Here is a 17,692-nt window from a genome sequence, read left to right as displayed (position 1 = left end):
GACTTCTTTCTGTGGATTGATATGACTGCACATGGTCCCTTGATCCTCCTTTGCAACGGTCATGTTATCCTTAGCTATGTCTATTAACAACCTCGGAAATGTCTAAATTGACTAATCAGAATTGTGTATTCAACCAAGCCCTGGAATACATTTGTAATAATATAGACGCCCTTGCATTTGAAAATTTGACAAATTCTGATTTGATTATCACGATTCTCCAATCCAGAGTTTTGTTTTGGGCAGGTATCACAATGTCGTTGTTGATTACTCCCTCTCCTCCCTTTTGTCTTCAGGTCTATGTGTCCTATGACTACGGTACATCCTTCACACTCGTCTCAGACAAGTTCCAGCTTTCTGGGATCAAGGCCAAGGACGGCAGCAAGCAGGTCATCTCCCAGTTCTACCACAGCCCCGCAGACAACAGGAGGGTGAGTCACTGCTGCTGGGCAACCACAGCAATTGGGGCTGGGTCAAAATAAATGCATCCATTCTTCAATGTCATGAGTTCCCATTTGGGTTATAGGTAACGTCAAAGACAATCATTTTCCATCTTTTAACGATAAGATGAGATAAACCTTTATTTATCCATGCAGGGAAATTCAGGTATGATAGGGGCGACAGCAATAGGAGCAACTCACAGAAGAAGAGAGAATAACAAATGAAATCATTTAATAAATAAAATAACATGAAAGTAAAAGTACAAATAAAAATAACAACATTATGAATAGGTAAAACAAGGAGCAGTTGAAGCATGGTATGCAAGTACCATTGTCTTGAAGTGGATTCTAGCAGTTACCGGAAGCCAGTACTTAGTTCATCGGAACTCTTTAGTTCCCGGAACTAAAGTTCAGATCGCGTTCACACCGGAATAAGTTCCTGGGGAGGATTAGGCAAATGAAGCCGCTGACGTCACTTCTTCTTCTTCTTCTTCTGCTTTGGGTTTACTGGCAGGCCGCAAACAACTTCACGGCGTATACTGCCACCCGAAGTCCCCGGCCAGAAGTCCCCGGAGTTAGGGAGCAGCTTCTACTGAAGCCTTCCGAGTAAATCGCCAGAACGCCGACACCTCCTCATCTCCACCGCTCCCATGTTTTATTTTGTGTTGCCATAAGTTAGTCTCTCTCCGTTGGTGCGCTAGGCTAATGCTAATGCTAATAATGCTAATGCCAGCAAATACAATGGCGGCTTCACAAAACTTTACCGAGTTTTACGGGGCGTGGTTTGCAATTTGCCCAGCCAATCAGAAATTGGAACCGTTTTCTCCCATGAAAGTACCTGCTCTCTAGCAGGGACTGAAAAAAGGGTAAAAGTTCTCATGAACTAAGTTCTAGTTCCAGATCTTTTTAGTGTGAACGCAAAATCCCAGGAGCTATCAGAACTAAAAGGGAAGTACTCCGGTGTGAAAGCGCCTCTTGTATTCCAGGGTACTGTTCATGCCTAATGAGTCACTATTAATATACCTCGTCTGCAGTCCCTTCCTCAACACAAACACATGATGTACTAAATGTAGAGGTATATGGATTTGTTTAGGCTCCTTTCAACATACACTTTTAGTTTTTGCAATTGAAGTTTGCACTGTTGGCTTGAACTCCTATATACTGTAGAGACATTCAAGGTTGATCAAGGCTGGGGTGTGTTTGAAACAAACAATTGTTTGACACGTTCTGCAGCAAGCCTGAAGACTAAAGTATTTATAGCTGTGAATTGCCACACTTGAAATCGTGACTAAAAGCCAGCAGCCATAAAGAGGGGCGAGACAACACAATTGCTCAATTGGGGATCATGACTTTTGGTCAACCTTTCCTTAAAGGCATTTATGGTTTGACAGTACAATACGTACTTTGTTTAAAGCCCACTGCCTTAGGCAAGACAGGAGAACTGGAGAATATTAAACAAGTTTAATATTTACTCAAAGAGCAGGTTCATATTTGTATTGTGTGTCTCTACTGTGACATGTCCCCATGCTTTAATGTTAAAAAAGCTCTTTATGTTTCTCATACTGCCTGTGCTGCAGCACCTCTTTTCACCCTCTGTCTGAAACTAGAGCCCAGTCTGTTGTGATTGGTCAACCGCTTAGAAATGTCCCTCCAGGGGTAGACATTAAGGGTAAAAAGCCACTGGCCCTCCGGGCCGGTGGAATTGTATTATCACTGGCCCCACCATTGTAACCACTGGCCCGGAGCATTCGTCCAAAAAAAATCGACTAATAATGAAGAAAATTAACACATTTATTGCAATAGTAATTTATGCACTAACTACATTAGTACTACAACATTTGAACAATCAGTTCTTCCTCATTTTCCTCAATTTTGTTTATTAAAATAATGATATTGTGGTCATTGTTAAAAAAGGTCTGCTATTATTATGAGTATTATTATTTGTATAATGCACTTTCTGCCTTCCTGTCATTAGGAGTTAGAAATATAATGGCTATGTAATAGATTTGATTAGAACCTTCATTATCCTAAACTGCTGGGACATTTCCCTATAGCCAATAGCTTTATATTTTCTTCTCTTCACTTACTTGTCAGCATAGGTCGGCATTGATGTACAGAGCCGACAGAAGACCTTGTTTATATTGGCATCATATTGAGAGGTGCAGCCAGTGACGCCTCATAAAACCAGGAAGTAAGCTGCTGGTTCCTTCCACAAAAAGCAATGGGATTTCTCCACAGGGTTTTGGAAAATAGCTGGAAATAAGGTCTGTGGAAAACAAACCTGTTTGATAAATGCACGTTTTGTTCAGCCGGATAATCTCCACATGTCTACCCTACTTTTATAATTTTCTAATCATAAATCGAATCGATAGATTATAAAAGGGTTTTAGGACGCGTCACTGCACCACTCTATAGAAGCCAACTCCATCGATCAAGCTGGCTGAAACTTTCTTTCTCTCCCTCTTCTTCTCAGGATCCCTGTCACTCTCCTTTAACTCCTCCGGTGACTTTCTTTTATTTGAAGATTGTTTTTTGCTCGGCGCTTGGCCAGTTACCGCTGGTATTAAAAACATGTTGGCGAATGGTTAGGTGGCGCGATAGTCTGTAGTGAACGAGCGCGCTCCCGCTCACGGGAGCCTGCTCGCGCTGCGCACCGCAGCAAACAGCTGCTTTTCACCCAACAACGACAAGCGACTCATGAAACGCTATGTTGTAGCGTTGATAAACGAAACAATTAAACAACATTGCTAGTCAAAATACCAATACCACAGGAAACATTTTTTTTTAAACAATATTTTTAGTGGCCCAAGCGGGCAAGTGGAAAGTACGTTATGCTGGCCCGGGGTGTCTAGTGCTTAAGGGCCAGCGGGCCATTTATAATGTCGAGCCCTGGCCCTCCCCTTATCACGTTCAATGTGTTGAAGCGCTAGACAATAGCAGCGCAAGTGTTTAATAGTGATGTCATTATGTTACGGAAGAAAATAAAGGAGTCTAATGGAGGCGTTTCAGGCAGGGGGGGGGGAGTGTGTGGGAGAGAAACTCCCTCTGGAGGGAACTTTTAGTCTACAGGAAATGGAAAACCACTAAAAAGCATAATGGGTACCATTTGTTCTTTGTAAATACTCCTTCATAATGAGCCACTGAATGATCCGCATGGTTCTGATGCACAGTGTTGGGAAAGTTCACTTTCTACATGAACTAGTTCAGTTCACAGTTCACACATTTTAAAATGAACTAGTTCAGTTCATAGTTCATAATTCAAAATGTTGAACTAAAGTTCATGGTTTCAAAAATGAACTAATTTATAGTTCATAGTTCTTTTTTCAATACGTTGCTGCGAGCTATTATTTGTCTCCTGTACGATGTTAATGGGCCATTTCAATGTTTACAATATCCTCAGAGGGCCGTACAAGTTATTGACCTCTGCTTAACAAAACTAAAATCACAGCCCATTCATTTCATTCTGTGCAAAGAAAAAGCAACCTCCTAATCCAGATATCTCACCATGACTCGCGTATGCATGCACGTGCAGGGTGTGGCGTGACCACCAACACAGAAAGATATGGACACAAGATGTGTGCAAATGTATTTAGTTTCCTATCCATGTGAACATGGTTTAAGTGGGTGGGGGGGACCTAACCTCCTCTAGAGGGGTCCGGGGGGCATGCTCCCCTGGGAAGATTTGTTGCACTTTGAGAGCAACATTAGGAGATCTATGGACACATCTCTCAACACCCAAACACAACTGTAAGCAGATTTTCTTTTAATTTATGGATATTTGACAATTCACTACCCTTTCAAACTGTATTCTTCTTTATTAATAACTGTCATATAGTATTTTATACCTGTTTACTTTATTCTCTTGTTTTTTTTATAACTATAATGGTCATATAAAGATGTGCCTTTACCTCACTGGTTGTAGAAAAAGCTTCTTATATTTGTTAGCATAGCTAGCTAACCAGATGCTAATGATAACAACACAGTTATTGACTGTCTGATCAGTATGACAGATGAGCAGATCGCCACTGGGCTTTCAACTAAAGACACAGACACGCAGAAACTGCGGCATGTGTATGGACTTATCGGTACTGCAATTTCTGAAGTGCTGGAGTGGCGTTCTGGTGCTCTCCGTCAGAACTGCACCCTGTCAGTCGAGACATATACCACGTGATGACACGTTAGGCTCGTGTTGTGTTCAAGGACCCTGACTTTGGCCAGGAAAAACAGGCACTCGCTTGTTTAATTTTTTTGCTGTCTAGATTTCTTTCATTTTTTTATTTTTTGCGTGTGTTTATAAATTACCTCGAGGGCCGTACCACATTGTCTCGCGGGCCGTATACGGCCGGAGGCCTAAGGTTCCCCACCCCTGCCGTAGAGTCTCACTCTGAGCGAGTGCTGCTGCAGCTGCTCTCGGCTTCGTCCATACTAATTCATTCATTCATTCAATGCTCGCCGGTTCCGCGGTTCCACATTGTTTGTTGTGAGGAGTCTGATATATTTAGTATATTTATATTTTAGTGCGACAGCCAGGGGTGACAGGCGCGTACGCGTCACAGGCAGCTTGCTGTTGCCAGATTGGGTGGTTTTCCGCATTATTTTGAAGCCTGTTTACGGTGTGTTTTAACTGGGTTTTCGGCTGAAAGGCATATGAAATCTGGCACACGTTTGAACGCCGTTATAATACAGTGCTGAGAATGAACGCACTTTTGAACGCCGTTATACAGCGCTGAGAATGAACGCGTTCTCAATTACGTTCATCTAGCGGAAATACAGTACGTTCAGTTCACGTTCGCCCAAAATATGAACGCGTTCATGAACGATCGTTCATTGAACGCGTTCAGGTACATCACTGCTGATGCAGTCCTTCACCTTAAAAGCAATTTTAGCTTAGCCTAAAGTGAAGCTTTAAAATGCGAGTAGTTTATGCAAATGGACCTCATTCAAACCCCCTACACGCTGACAGGAAATGTGCGGGAAACCAAACATTGTCATATGCTCATACCACCACATTGAATCAGAATCAGGTTTATTGCCAAGTAGGTTTACACATACAGGGAATTTGCTTTGGTGTTAAGTTGCATACATAAACACTGTAAGAGGAAATAAGTCGTAAAAAAAGAGGCAATTCTAGAACAGTTATAAAAAAGATATTTGAAAAAAATACTGCAACATTAAAAATGCTAACACGCAATATAAATATAAATTTCAGCGTGTGGCCCATGTTCTGGGAGTCCGCCCCCCGTTGGCAAAACAAATCTTTAAAAAAATACAATATATTAAAACTTTAAAGTGGAGAGGTGTCCAGATTTTAAAAGAGGTAGTGTCAAACAGAAATGAGTAAAATATTAATTAGGATGTGCATGGCTCACAGTATTAACACGAACAACATATGTTCACATGAAATACATATATTAACAATGATAAGGTGGCCTGAAGCCTTCCATTGTTCTTTGTTGGCAATTCATGATCATTAGAATTCTGTATCGTTATTACAGGATTTTATCTTTCACCAATTAGCTACTGTGTTCCAGAAGAGCAGGGAACACAGCATAAAAGCCACATCTCTGTGTTTGGATAACACGCATGGCTTCACAGGCGTGACATTTGTCGGGCTCAGGTGGGTTCACTATGAAAGAGTACAGCAAAGGGGGGGGGGGTAGTGGAGGAGAGGAAGTAAACAGATGAAGCGATGGTGCTGTACAAATATAGGTTACGCAGAAAGAACAAAGAGCAGGATCCCCAATGGGTCTGTGGATAATCTCAGAAAGCACCAGAAGTCCAAGAATCTAGTTTACAAAGCTTCACCATGTTTGGCCAGTTGTTCTTTGTATCAGTGAAGTGAGTCAGAAGCTGACCTGAAATGCACCTGATCACACAATAGTTTAGAAACTAAACTCTCTTTGTATTGGACATTGATCTCATCCATAATGTCAGTAGCTTGAATGACCAAATTCTGAAGACTTAGTGATTTTAAACATCACATGGGTGTTTCCTGACTATGATTCCATAGTATGCTATTGGATTGGTCATTAGCTTTCACATTATGTGAAACATTGAAGTAATACTCTTATTTAACTTCTTTCCACGACGTGCTACATGAGAAGATCCTTATCATTTACATGTCTTTGTGGTAGTGGAGGGAGGATGTTATTAGCCTATCTTAGCATCAAAACTCAAACTATGTGGCAAAAGCTACCCTGGTGCTCTTCAGAGATAGAAATCATTCTATAAAGCTCACTTATGAACAGTTTGTTTTACATTTCTGTTATCAACAGTTTGAAGAATTGAGATGGGTGAAACAATGAGCTTTAAATGTTATTTTGTCGTGCTAAGCTAAGCTAGCTCCAGCTCCATACTCACGTACACAAACATGACAGTTGTATCTTTCTTCTGATCTAACTCATACAGAAAGCAATATAGATTATTTCCTTAACTGTTTAACGATGTATTTGAGATAGCCTGTAGTAGTGATAAGGGTAAGTCAAGTTTAATTCCAAGACCCTGCTGATTGGATTGAAGCCAACATTGGTAGTACTCAAAGAATAGCTCTCATATCTTCTCAATGCTCATAAATGGGTTCAATCAATGTATTCTAGGAAAGTTAAACATTCACACATTTGCAATTGCTCTGCATTACAAAATGAACCAATCCCTGATAGAAATACTACTTTTAGAATATTTTAAATATAAATGTAGATTTAGTCACAACCTAGCTTAATATAGTCCTGTTAATAGAACTTCCGAACAGAGGAAAGTTAATGTTTTTGAACTGCTTCCTAGTTATTACTCAGTATACTGCACCTCTGTGAACACTTGAACAGCCTCTATTCCCGGTGGGACTGAATTAGCAAAGCTCCCTGTACATTAGTGATCTGGCACCTCAGCTTTCCACCGCAACACTGCACTCAGACTTCGATGGAGCACCTAAGAAACCCTTAAGCACACTTTTGCTTCAGTAACTTGTGTCTTCTGAACTTAATGAGCTTAATGGAGCAGTCTTACACTTTGACAGAGCTTTTCTCATATCAACCAAACAGGAATCACTGTGTAAATTCACAAGACGGATTTGAAAATGTTTAGTTTTGAATCTGTATATTGAGTGACACACTACCAATTTCACACACAAAGTTTGGCTTACTTGTCATGGTTACTACTATTCACACTGTACAAATAACTCTGATAATGTCATAGTGGTCATCAGAGAAGAGAAAACACATTCATAAAAGCAAGCTTAAGGTTGGCATTTCAAAGACATGGGTGTTAACCAGACAGGGAGGGTCTAACAAAAACATGCTTTTGAGTTGAATAATGGAACATTTAGGATCCAATGTTTTTGCAGTTTATACTGTAATGCGCACTACAAATCAGGACATCAGAACCTAATGCAATACAAAATATTTGTTTTCCAGCATTTTAATGTTCAAACTATATAGCTAGGGCTATTAGCCACTTTTTTTCTTAAAGAACCCAAACATTCTGAGTTTTTTTATTTTAATAATGTCTGAATGACAGGCTTGGAATCGCCCTAGAGGATATATTAATTGTAAGGTAGCAGTGTGCTGTTCCATGCCTACACATTATTGAGTGGCATTGAGAATACAATGACACAGCACATCAAAGCGAGCTGAGAACAGTACGATTAGCACATTACCGTTACATAATCTAACTTTGTAAGTAAAAGGACAGGGGAATATGTGCTCATGGGGTTATACATTTATCAGTATCTCTTAAATTAATATTTAGGCCACCATAATATTCTAAATCGTAAATTGAATCTGGATTCAGTTTATAGGGGTGCTTAGGATCTACTTTAATCAGCTATGTAATAAAGGCAGTGTGGTATGAAAACAAGGGTTAGGGTTGAAATGCATATCAACTGATTTGACTTGGTGTGAAGGATTTCTGTAGCATTTTAAAATACATTTTGGGATGATGTGAATCAATTAAAGGTGGGTAAGTAAGTATGCACCTAGAAACATCCCGAGGCACGATTACAGGAACTAAATACGTCTTGATACGAAAGATTATCAAGGCCAGGCAAAAGGTGGGGGTAAATGAGGATGTTTTTTGGGGAGATTTTGAATATATGAGTTGAAACGTTGAGAATTAAGTCAAACTTTCAGTTTATTCACTAATGCCAGTAACTTGTGTTCCGTAGACTCATACTTTAATCTTGAAAGGTTTACCTTTATTAACAACATTTAGACTTTGTTCTAAAAAAAAAATGTGCCTTAAAGGTGGGGTAGGTAAGTTTGAGAAACCGGCTCGAGATACACTTTTTGTTATATTCCATGGAATGCTCTTAACATCCCGATAGCAATGAATATCTGAAGTGCTTTGACAACAAATCCATAACAAAATGTCATCTGTGGAAGCCGTAGCGCTGTAAAAAGCACGACCAATCGTGGTTTGGAGAAACCACGAGCTGGTTTCTCAGAGATATAATGTTTAATGTCTTGTCGTGAGTTAAAGTTTGTATTCTCTTCTTCTTCAGTACCTTTTTGTGGACTCTACCAACAACTACCTGTGGAAGACCTTTGACTTCTGTAAGAGCGTGCAGGGCTTCTCTCTGCCCTTCAAACCCACAGACCTGCTGCTCCACAGCAGATCCTTCAACCTGGTGCTCGGCTACGACAGCTCCCATCCAAACAAACAGGTACCGACTCCACCCTGCATCTTATATGTGAATGACACAGGAGAATTCAGTATAAATCAAAATTCACGAGACTGCTTTAAAGGTGTGAAAGGTGCGCTGTCTTTCTGCATTTTATTCACTATTCTTCAATAGACTTTTTTCCAACTTCTATACTTACACTGTAAGCGCTTTGAGCACCAGGAAAAGCGCTTTATAAATATATTATCATATATATAATATATATATTATTATTATTATTATTATTATTATACCATCAGACGTTATTATTTTATGTTAAAATCTTATATGAGAAACTTAACATTTAAAAATACAAATACCCTTTTCGACTTATGCAGTTACCAAGAGAAGCAACTATTGGCTGCGTAGATTTGTCCACGGAAGCTCTTTTTGGTTTCCTTGATTCAAGCACAATAGCAGAAACGGGGCTCTCCAGTGTTCTTCTTGTAACATGTGCACGAGCCAAAACTAAAGAATGAGCATGACCTACATTTTTACAGTACACCATCCCCCTCTCCTCTTCCCCCCCCCCCCCTCCCTCTCTCTTCCCCCCCTGTAGCTGTGGAAATCGGACGACTTTGGGGAGACATGGGTGTTGATCCAAGAACACGTGAAGACCTACTTTTGGTAAGACAACCGCTGTCTCAGCTCACAAGTGTGTATCCTGAATGTTAAAGAATGTCCCTAACTCTGTGCTGTTCTCAGTATACATGTATGGAGGAAAGGGGATATACAACCTTTCAGAAAATATCAATTAAATCAGGATCTCTGAATAGGTATGTTTCCAGTCAGCATTAAATGACTAGCAAACTCTGTCCCCATAAGCTTAAGTGTGATAAATACTCACATTTTCTTTGTTAAATTATGGCTGAATGGTCGTTAAATAAGGATCCCAGTGAGCTGCTTAATGGCAGCACAAGGATTTTCACTTCTACAAAAATGCAGCAACTCATCACCCCATTAATTATGAATCTAGGCTAAAAAACGATTTTGTTCAGATGTTAACCCTCAATTTTAACGTTAACATTTTTAGTTCAGTGGTTGGAGCTGGTGGCCTGTCTTTGACAGTTATTTTGCAAATCTAGGATCATTTTTATTTAGACACAACCTCCTATTAATGTCAAAAGCTCTGCCAAATTTGCAGTGTTCCATCAACTTTTCAAAAAACGATATAAAGGAATAACACATTTCCACCCATTCCGAGCTGCAGAAGATTGCATTTTTTCCATTAAAAAAGTTATTCAAAGGTGGTTTTAAGTGACACAACCTTGAAAATAGAATCGCGGACATATTTGATTAATTTGATGTCTGTTTCAATGTTGATCATATTTCTGTTTCTGGGAAGGGAAGTAAATGGTTTTATTGTTTGAGTTGCTCAACAGGCCCTGGGGCCTCATTTATAACGCCGTGCGTAGGATTCACGTGGGAAGGTTGCTTACGTAGTAGAAATCCAAAAAATAGGTACAGTACAGAAATGTTCCGAAATTTTCCGATTCACCAAACATTGCGTCTCGGCGAGGAAAGTGCGTACGGCACTTCCTACGCCGGTTTCCCTTTTATAAATCACAATCGACTCGAAATGCGGTGCAGCTTTTGCGGGCTTCACGTAACGCCCATATTTGGTCATATAGTCAAAGAAACGCCCATTCATTCATTCATTGTGTCTGACTTCATGAAGAAGATCGCAGGAAATGACGACAGAACAGCTAAAAAAGACATCTCACACCGTTATAAGATTTTGGTTATTTTGGGAAGGTGGAGATAAATCATATTGTTTGGTGGATGCAGTTTGAACCAGAGTAGCAGCATGGAGGTCGGATCTTCACCAAAATAAATAAATAAGTGGTCCGAAAAAAGTTAATGACAAAAAGAATACACATAGCCTTCCTCAGGCAGTGTGTTTGTACCCGGGACAGGAGACACCCCCTTGATGAGAAACTGTAAGAAATGATCGGGGAATCCCCCCGGTGTGGAGTCATGACGACTGGATCTGAATTATTGTTTTGTATTTGGTGGTTTGTGTCCCAGCTGTCGATCAGCTGTGCGCAGCATCTCCACCGAAGCCTTTGCATCTCAACCCCCCCCCCCTCCCCGCAGCAACTCTATATCCACCAGTTAAAGGAAATACAACTAATGTGTTGTTATATTAGCAGTACAATTTACCACATATGGTGTTCTTAGCTTCCATACTTCCTGTGTTTTACGAGCGACTTATCAAGTCTTGACAAACGGCATACAACATGATTAACCATGATAGTATATAAAACCATGCTCGTATCTACAACCTATAGAAATTCAAAAAAATTCAAAAATTCAGTTTAGACGTAATTCTGTCCTCCTGCTTACCGCATCATTTATGAGAAAACATTTCATAACATTAACACCACATATTCGAGGTGGTTTTAAATAACATATCCGTATTTATTTATTTCTCCAAGTTATGTTTTTGTGTGCACTGAGGAGTTGCAAACAGGCGTTTGTTTAATCATTTTAAGATTGGCTTTAACCAATTTGTGAAAATGAATTATTCATATATGATGAATGAGAGGTAACGTTTTATTTATGGTATTATTTCCACATATTTCTCTCCATTCTTCCTTCTGCCAACGGTGTCGCAGTTTCTCGTCTCTCCCGTTTTTGTGCTTAGCATGGGTTAGAGTTTGCGTGGAGGACCGTACATTTTCCCGTCAAGTTAGTATTTTATAAATCGCAAACATTGCGTAGAAACTGGCGTACGCCATTTTTTGAGCGTATATCCCTTTATAAATGAGGCCCCAGACCTTAAAGCTAATGTGGTTCATGTTCACTTCAAATTCTTTCCGTCTGTGAGTGAGAGCTCCTACAGTGGCCCTACTAATTCTTCTCAAGGAAAATTGACGGATCAGCAAATGATCATTGAATGGAATTGACCTTTAATCTGAATTTAAATGTATTTGACATCTCCTTTTCAAAGCGAGTCTATCCACTTTAAACCAGTCAGAAGAGCATAGAAGGAACAAATACAATTATAATAAAACAAAACAGCTGTTTCTTTTTGGACACGTTCATGTAGCATTTCTCATAGTTACAAGCTGATTGAGAAAATATGATGTCACGTCCTTGTTATGTTTTTGCTTGACGAACCATGAAGAGACCCTTCAAAGTGATCTGAAAAGAAGATGTGCTTTTTACAAGACCTGATTCAGCCCTCCAGTTCATTTCCTGTAGTGCTCGAGCAGCAGCAGCTGCACAGAAGTAAAGTAGAAACAAACTCTCTTAGCTTCGGCAGCAGAGGAGATCAAAGGTGATCCATATAATCTTGGATCACAGTGAGAACCAGCCGCCCCTCCTCTGTAGGCTGTTTATATTTCATCAGTGCATCAATATGAACATGAATGTCAAAGCCTAACATCAAGCGGTTATACTCTACATTGAAGCCCAGAAGTGATGGCTTCTCACCGTCACACCTCTCATTAGCAGAAGTAGAGAGGGGTGTGAGAAATGTAACTGCAAAGCAAGTCGTGTGAATAATATCAGGAATTACATATTCAAGACTACTTGAAACACTAGCGATGTCTTGGTCAGGTTTGTAGTCCTCCATCCAGATCGGAATCATTTTAATTTTTAGTATATGCCTAACCCTAACCCTAAATTAAATAAGATTAAACATTTATTATTATAATATTGACCACTACGCTTTTTCAAAAGCTACAAGATCAAAATACTGGAGGTCCTGGCTGAAAACACTAAATCTGACATATTTAAAAGATTGATTTGATCTGACTGAAGGTTTAATTGGAGAATATCTCCTGACATTAAAGGTCGAGTCAGCTAGAGACAAAATAGTGCTAGTCTGCTAGAGATGTTTGAACTGCAAAATCACCTGGTCAACTCGTGGTTGTTCAACAGTTTTACAAAGTGGATCTTCTTTTACCTCAGAAACATTCCCTTTAATCACGTTACTCACACAATAAATATATAATAAGCTGTTGTTGGTTGCAAGTCAATTGTATTCTGCGAAAGCTATGATTTAAAGCTAAAATGGTTGCCTCTCTTTCATATAAGATAAAAAGACTTGTCAGTGTTGAAGCTCAGCCCATCTTTGCATTTTGACTATACCTTTGTGTCAGAACTCAGTCACTCAAAAATAATGTTTCATATTCAAACCAAATGTTCACTTGTATATGCAAAGAGGAGTGAAGGAGAGCGGATAGGGACATTAAGATGAGGACATAACATTGTTGAGTTCAGAAAAGAAAGTATTGTATTTTTATCAGCTGTATTTCAGCCGATATTGATTCATTAAATCATGCCAGGATCAGTGTGATGATGATCTAAAGATCCATTATAGCATTATTGGACCGGCTGTAGGAGCTGACTCATCTAAATGATTCAAGCACATCAATAAGAACATATTCATTTTTATCTTATACCAAGTCCATTTCACCCTGGCGGGTTGTGCAAAAAGAAAAAGGCTCAAATATTAGACACATTTTTATCAAGTAGTATTCATAATGTTTTTCATAAGATTTTCGATTCTGTTCATACATTTTACCTCCCACCCACTCTCCTGACTGATAAGCCTCCTGACTCTTTGGTTACTTCTAGTGACATCACTATGTAACACTCACGCTTCTGTTGGCTATTGCTCAAACACATCGTACATAATAGGCTAAGGATCGCTAAGGGGTGGACCAATCACAACAGAGCCGGCCAGCTAACCAATCAGAGCAGACTGGGCTCTGGTTTCAGACAGAGGGTGAAAAGAGCTGCTGCAGCACAGGCAGTATGAGAAAAATAAAGAGTTTTTTGAACATTAAAGCACAGTAGAGGCACAACATATACATTTGAACCTGAAAATGAGCAGACTTATATCAAACGGGGAATGAAAGAATACTGACTTTATATAAAACTGAGATGAGAGACCACCAAAGACGGAGACTACCATATGCATTTGAATTCTTGCTCTTGGATTATATAATAAAATGCTGCTACATCATGTGTTTATTTAAATGATTGATGTCTGTATTACATCTTTTATTCAGTTTATGTATGGCATCATATAGATATTGCTCCAAATTGGCAGTTATATAGGTTCTCCCTACGCGTTAAGTGGAATCAATGGTACTTTTGGAAACATGACAACAAGTATTTTGCTTCATCCAATATTTATGCTCTGTTTAACGCTGTGAATATAAATGTAAGTAGTTATGTGCAAAATGTTAACATTAGCCTTGTACCTTATTACGCCAAGAGTCATTTCAGTCAAACCTAGTTTGTCTGCTGTGTGAATGATTTGTAATACAACATCAAAAGACCAGTACCTCTGCCCTCTGAACAAAAGGACACCTCACTCTTACTGTGTTTCAAAATAGTGGATTTTATAGTCTGCTTTAACCCAATTTGAAAAAAGCTATACTTTTTTTGTGGAAGTAGCCTTCCTTTTAGAGCCTTTCGTACTGCACTGTTGCCAACAGCAAGACAATGAAATCAGGGATTTCGTACCCTTTTCTATGCCAAACTCTTCAGCAGTCTTTTACTTTAAATTGAATAAAGCAGTTGGCTTACAAGGCCGTGCTTAAGATTTTGGCAAAAAGAGGACATTTCAAAACAGTACTGAACAATAAAACAGACTGAGCTGATGGATGAGTTTTAGTTTGAATAAATATCACTAGCTTCCTTTCTATGCATTTTTCATTGTGCTCGATGGAAGCACCTTCAGACAGATCACGGAAACAAAGTTTGCCCGCACACATCCACATCCACACCTCACTGTGATCATGTTCAGTGCATTGTAGATCTTGGGCAGGAACGCCACGTTCGGCCAGAGGGCAACACCCGAGCCATCGGAGTTCCACCTCAGGCATGTATTGCTCACGGAGAGGGCATGTAGCTCTCCAACTCGTTTCCCTGAGGTCATGGAAAGCAGAAATGCTGCCTTTAAGGACAGCCACTTAAGCTCCACCTGGGCCAGGGGCTCGAAGGGAGGAGATGATGGGGCAGCAGGGGCAGGTCCCAAGCCGGAGCCCTCGGGGTGCTAGGGGGATGCTGCCGTAAAGCCCCTCTCAGGAAGTGGGACACCGACCTGTGGCACCCCGCCGTGGCACCGTCGACCCGAATATGTCGGGCAGAAATAGCAGCCACATAAATTCAGAGTGGAGTGAGAACGCCCACTGTCTAGAAGGGACTGCTGTCTGGGCAACAGCGTACCTGCTGTCCCAAGGAACACGCACATTCTTGCCCCCCCAGTAGGGGTAGAAAGTGCGTGAGTGCAAGCTGCACAGCCCGAAGCTCTAGCACGTTGGCATGGCGTGCACCCTCCTGGGCAGACTACTGAGCCTGAACGGTCCTGCCCTGCCGTACTGCACCGCACCCTGAGAGACCTGCACCCATTGGCGGCGCCAGGGTATGGCTGGGGTAGGCTACAGCTATACCAAGAAATGGCGTAGCCCTACCTTAGCCCGACCATGAAAAAGTATGTTAAAGTAAGCATGTTGAGAACACGGATTGCGAAAATCTACCGGTCGTGTCCACAACACACAAACTGATCCTCCTGTAACAACAAGTGCACGTTACTGACGCAATATGGTTGAGACCATTCGGGCTTATGCTTAGACGGAATAGTCTAAGTAGTGGGGGAGTTTTATACACTAAAGGTGTGAAAATTCTCTCGCGTTATAATATCAGTGCGGCCGCGGTCAGATCAAAATGCCTCCGAATGCAATTTGAATAGACCTACAGCCAATCAGAGCAATGAATCGTTGGGTCTGCTGCGTCATGCATTACTGATACGTCGATTCGTCACGTTCAGTGAAAAGTCCCCAAACCCGCGCTGAGTAAATTGCAGACAGACAGCAGAACTTCTAGGATTATTTGTATATTTCGGATGGATAGATTTGTTCTTAAACAACCTCGCATTGAGGTACAAGTCGAACAGGTGCCAGAGTCACACGACCCACCTGAAGAGTGAATAGTGAGTTTTGAATATATTTTGTAATAATGGGTCATTTGAAAAAGTGTTTTGTATGAAAATAGAAACACAGGCCACCTGTTGTGTGCTGTGTCTGTGTCCGTCTCTCTCTCTCTGTCTCTCTCCCTCCCTCTCTCTCTCTCTCTGTGTCAATTCTATATGCCAACTTTTCTTGTTTCTGCCGCTGCGTAGCATGTTGTAACAACGTGGAATGAGCAGAATAGGCTATTGTATTGTTTAACTCACACCTGTTGCTCTCGATGTAATTTAGCTGATAAAAGGAGACTAATAAAAGTCTCACACGTGGCGTTTCACTGTCAAAGGGTGCGATATAGCGTGTATGTAATTACATTACAAATACTGACTTGAGCCCCACCACTGTATGGGTTAGCCCTACCATAGATTACCCAACAAAAATAGTCTGGCGCCGCCACTGCCTGCACCTATGGTGACGGTCTCCTGGCGGGATGGGATGGCGCCCATGGGCACGCCCATCAGAAGATAGGCCCTGCCCCTCCAGTGTGACCGAGAGTGGAGGCAACGCTGCGACACCCTAACTTCCCTGCGCCTGTGCCACTTGGCGTCCAAGTGAAGGCTGTTCAGCCACATCTGCATGGGGCGCAACGCCAGCGGGCCCAAGGGCCCAATGGCGGAGGCAGCCTGCCCAAGGGCCGAAGGAACTGAATATAAGGCACCATGTTGCCCGGCCCACGTGGAAGTAGGCATCCCTCAATTCCACGGCTGTGCATGTGCTGTGGTCAGCATATAGAGTGGCAGCACCTTCAGGAATCTGTTGATTCCTCTGAGGTCCAAGATCAGGCGAAATCTGCCGACTTTCTTGCTCACGAGAAAGTACGCCGAGTAGAACCCCCTGGGCTAAGCAGAGGGTCTACTGGCTCGATTGCGTCCTTGGACAGAAGGACGGACAACTCTTGGGCCAGAGCTAGGGCCTCTGCCGGATCGCTGACGACTGTCATTTTGGCCGGCCGAAGGCTAGGGGCCGGAACTGCGGTTCGTACCCCTGGGTTAAGGTGAAAACCACCCAAGGGTCGGAAGTACAGACAGCCCAGTAACTGAGCTGCTGCTGGGAAATCAGCCGACGAGTCTGCACCAATGAGGACATAACTCATCCCCATTCCCTAGACATTAGGGCAAAGGCTTACAGTGATGCATCACTGAGGCCCAGCAAAGAAGGCTCAGCCGGCGCCTGCTGCAGAGAGGTAGAGAAAGCCAGTATCAGATGCGTGTCGCTGTATCGTAGGCCCGACAGAGCAGCTCGTTTGTGACCCTGCACTGAGGCCGAGGGCACCTGGCATCAGGAGCCCGAATCGGGGAGGCGATGGCAGGCTCAATGGATGGCAAGCGACCCAGCCCCACCCTCGCCGGATCCTGCCTGGCAGCAGAGTGGGAGAGGGCCCTGGTGTCTCTCCCGCCTGCATGGAGCTCCCTCAGGTACTCCTCTGAAGGAGGAACAGTGGGAGTGAAAAGGGGCAGGGTTATGCCTGAAAAAGGCGCTAGCCTGAGCCGAGTCGGCCTGCGGAACCTGAAGCTGCAAGCGTACCAGGGCTGCACGAATAATGGCCGCCATGAAGGCGTCCTCTGTGCCCTGCAGAGAGCTCTGAGCAGAGGAGTGGGAAGCCTCCTCGGGGGTGA

The 17,692-nt window shown here is 41.9% G+C and overlaps 1 protein-coding gene across 1 annotated transcript in view; it reads left to right on the top strand.

Annotated features, from left to right (window-relative positions):
* Positions 1–17,692, top strand: part of LOC117456902 (sortilin-related receptor-like) — a 146,572-nt gene that overhangs the window by 19,464 nt on the left and 109,416 nt on the right. Inside the window, 3 exon segments of the mRNA XM_034096765.1 lie at positions 294–428; positions 8,932–9,093; positions 9,650–9,717. Coding sequence (XP_033952656.1) covers positions 294–428; positions 8,932–9,093; positions 9,650–9,717 — 365 coding nt within the window.

This window comes from Pseudochaenichthys georgianus, chromosome 13 (assembly GCF_902827115.2).
Source record: "Pseudochaenichthys georgianus chromosome 13, fPseGeo1.2, whole genome shotgun sequence".
Classification (NCBI taxonomy): domain Eukaryota; kingdom Metazoa; phylum Chordata; class Actinopteri; order Perciformes; family Channichthyidae; genus Pseudochaenichthys; species Pseudochaenichthys georgianus.
This window is presented reverse-complemented; position numbering and strand designations above follow the sequence as displayed.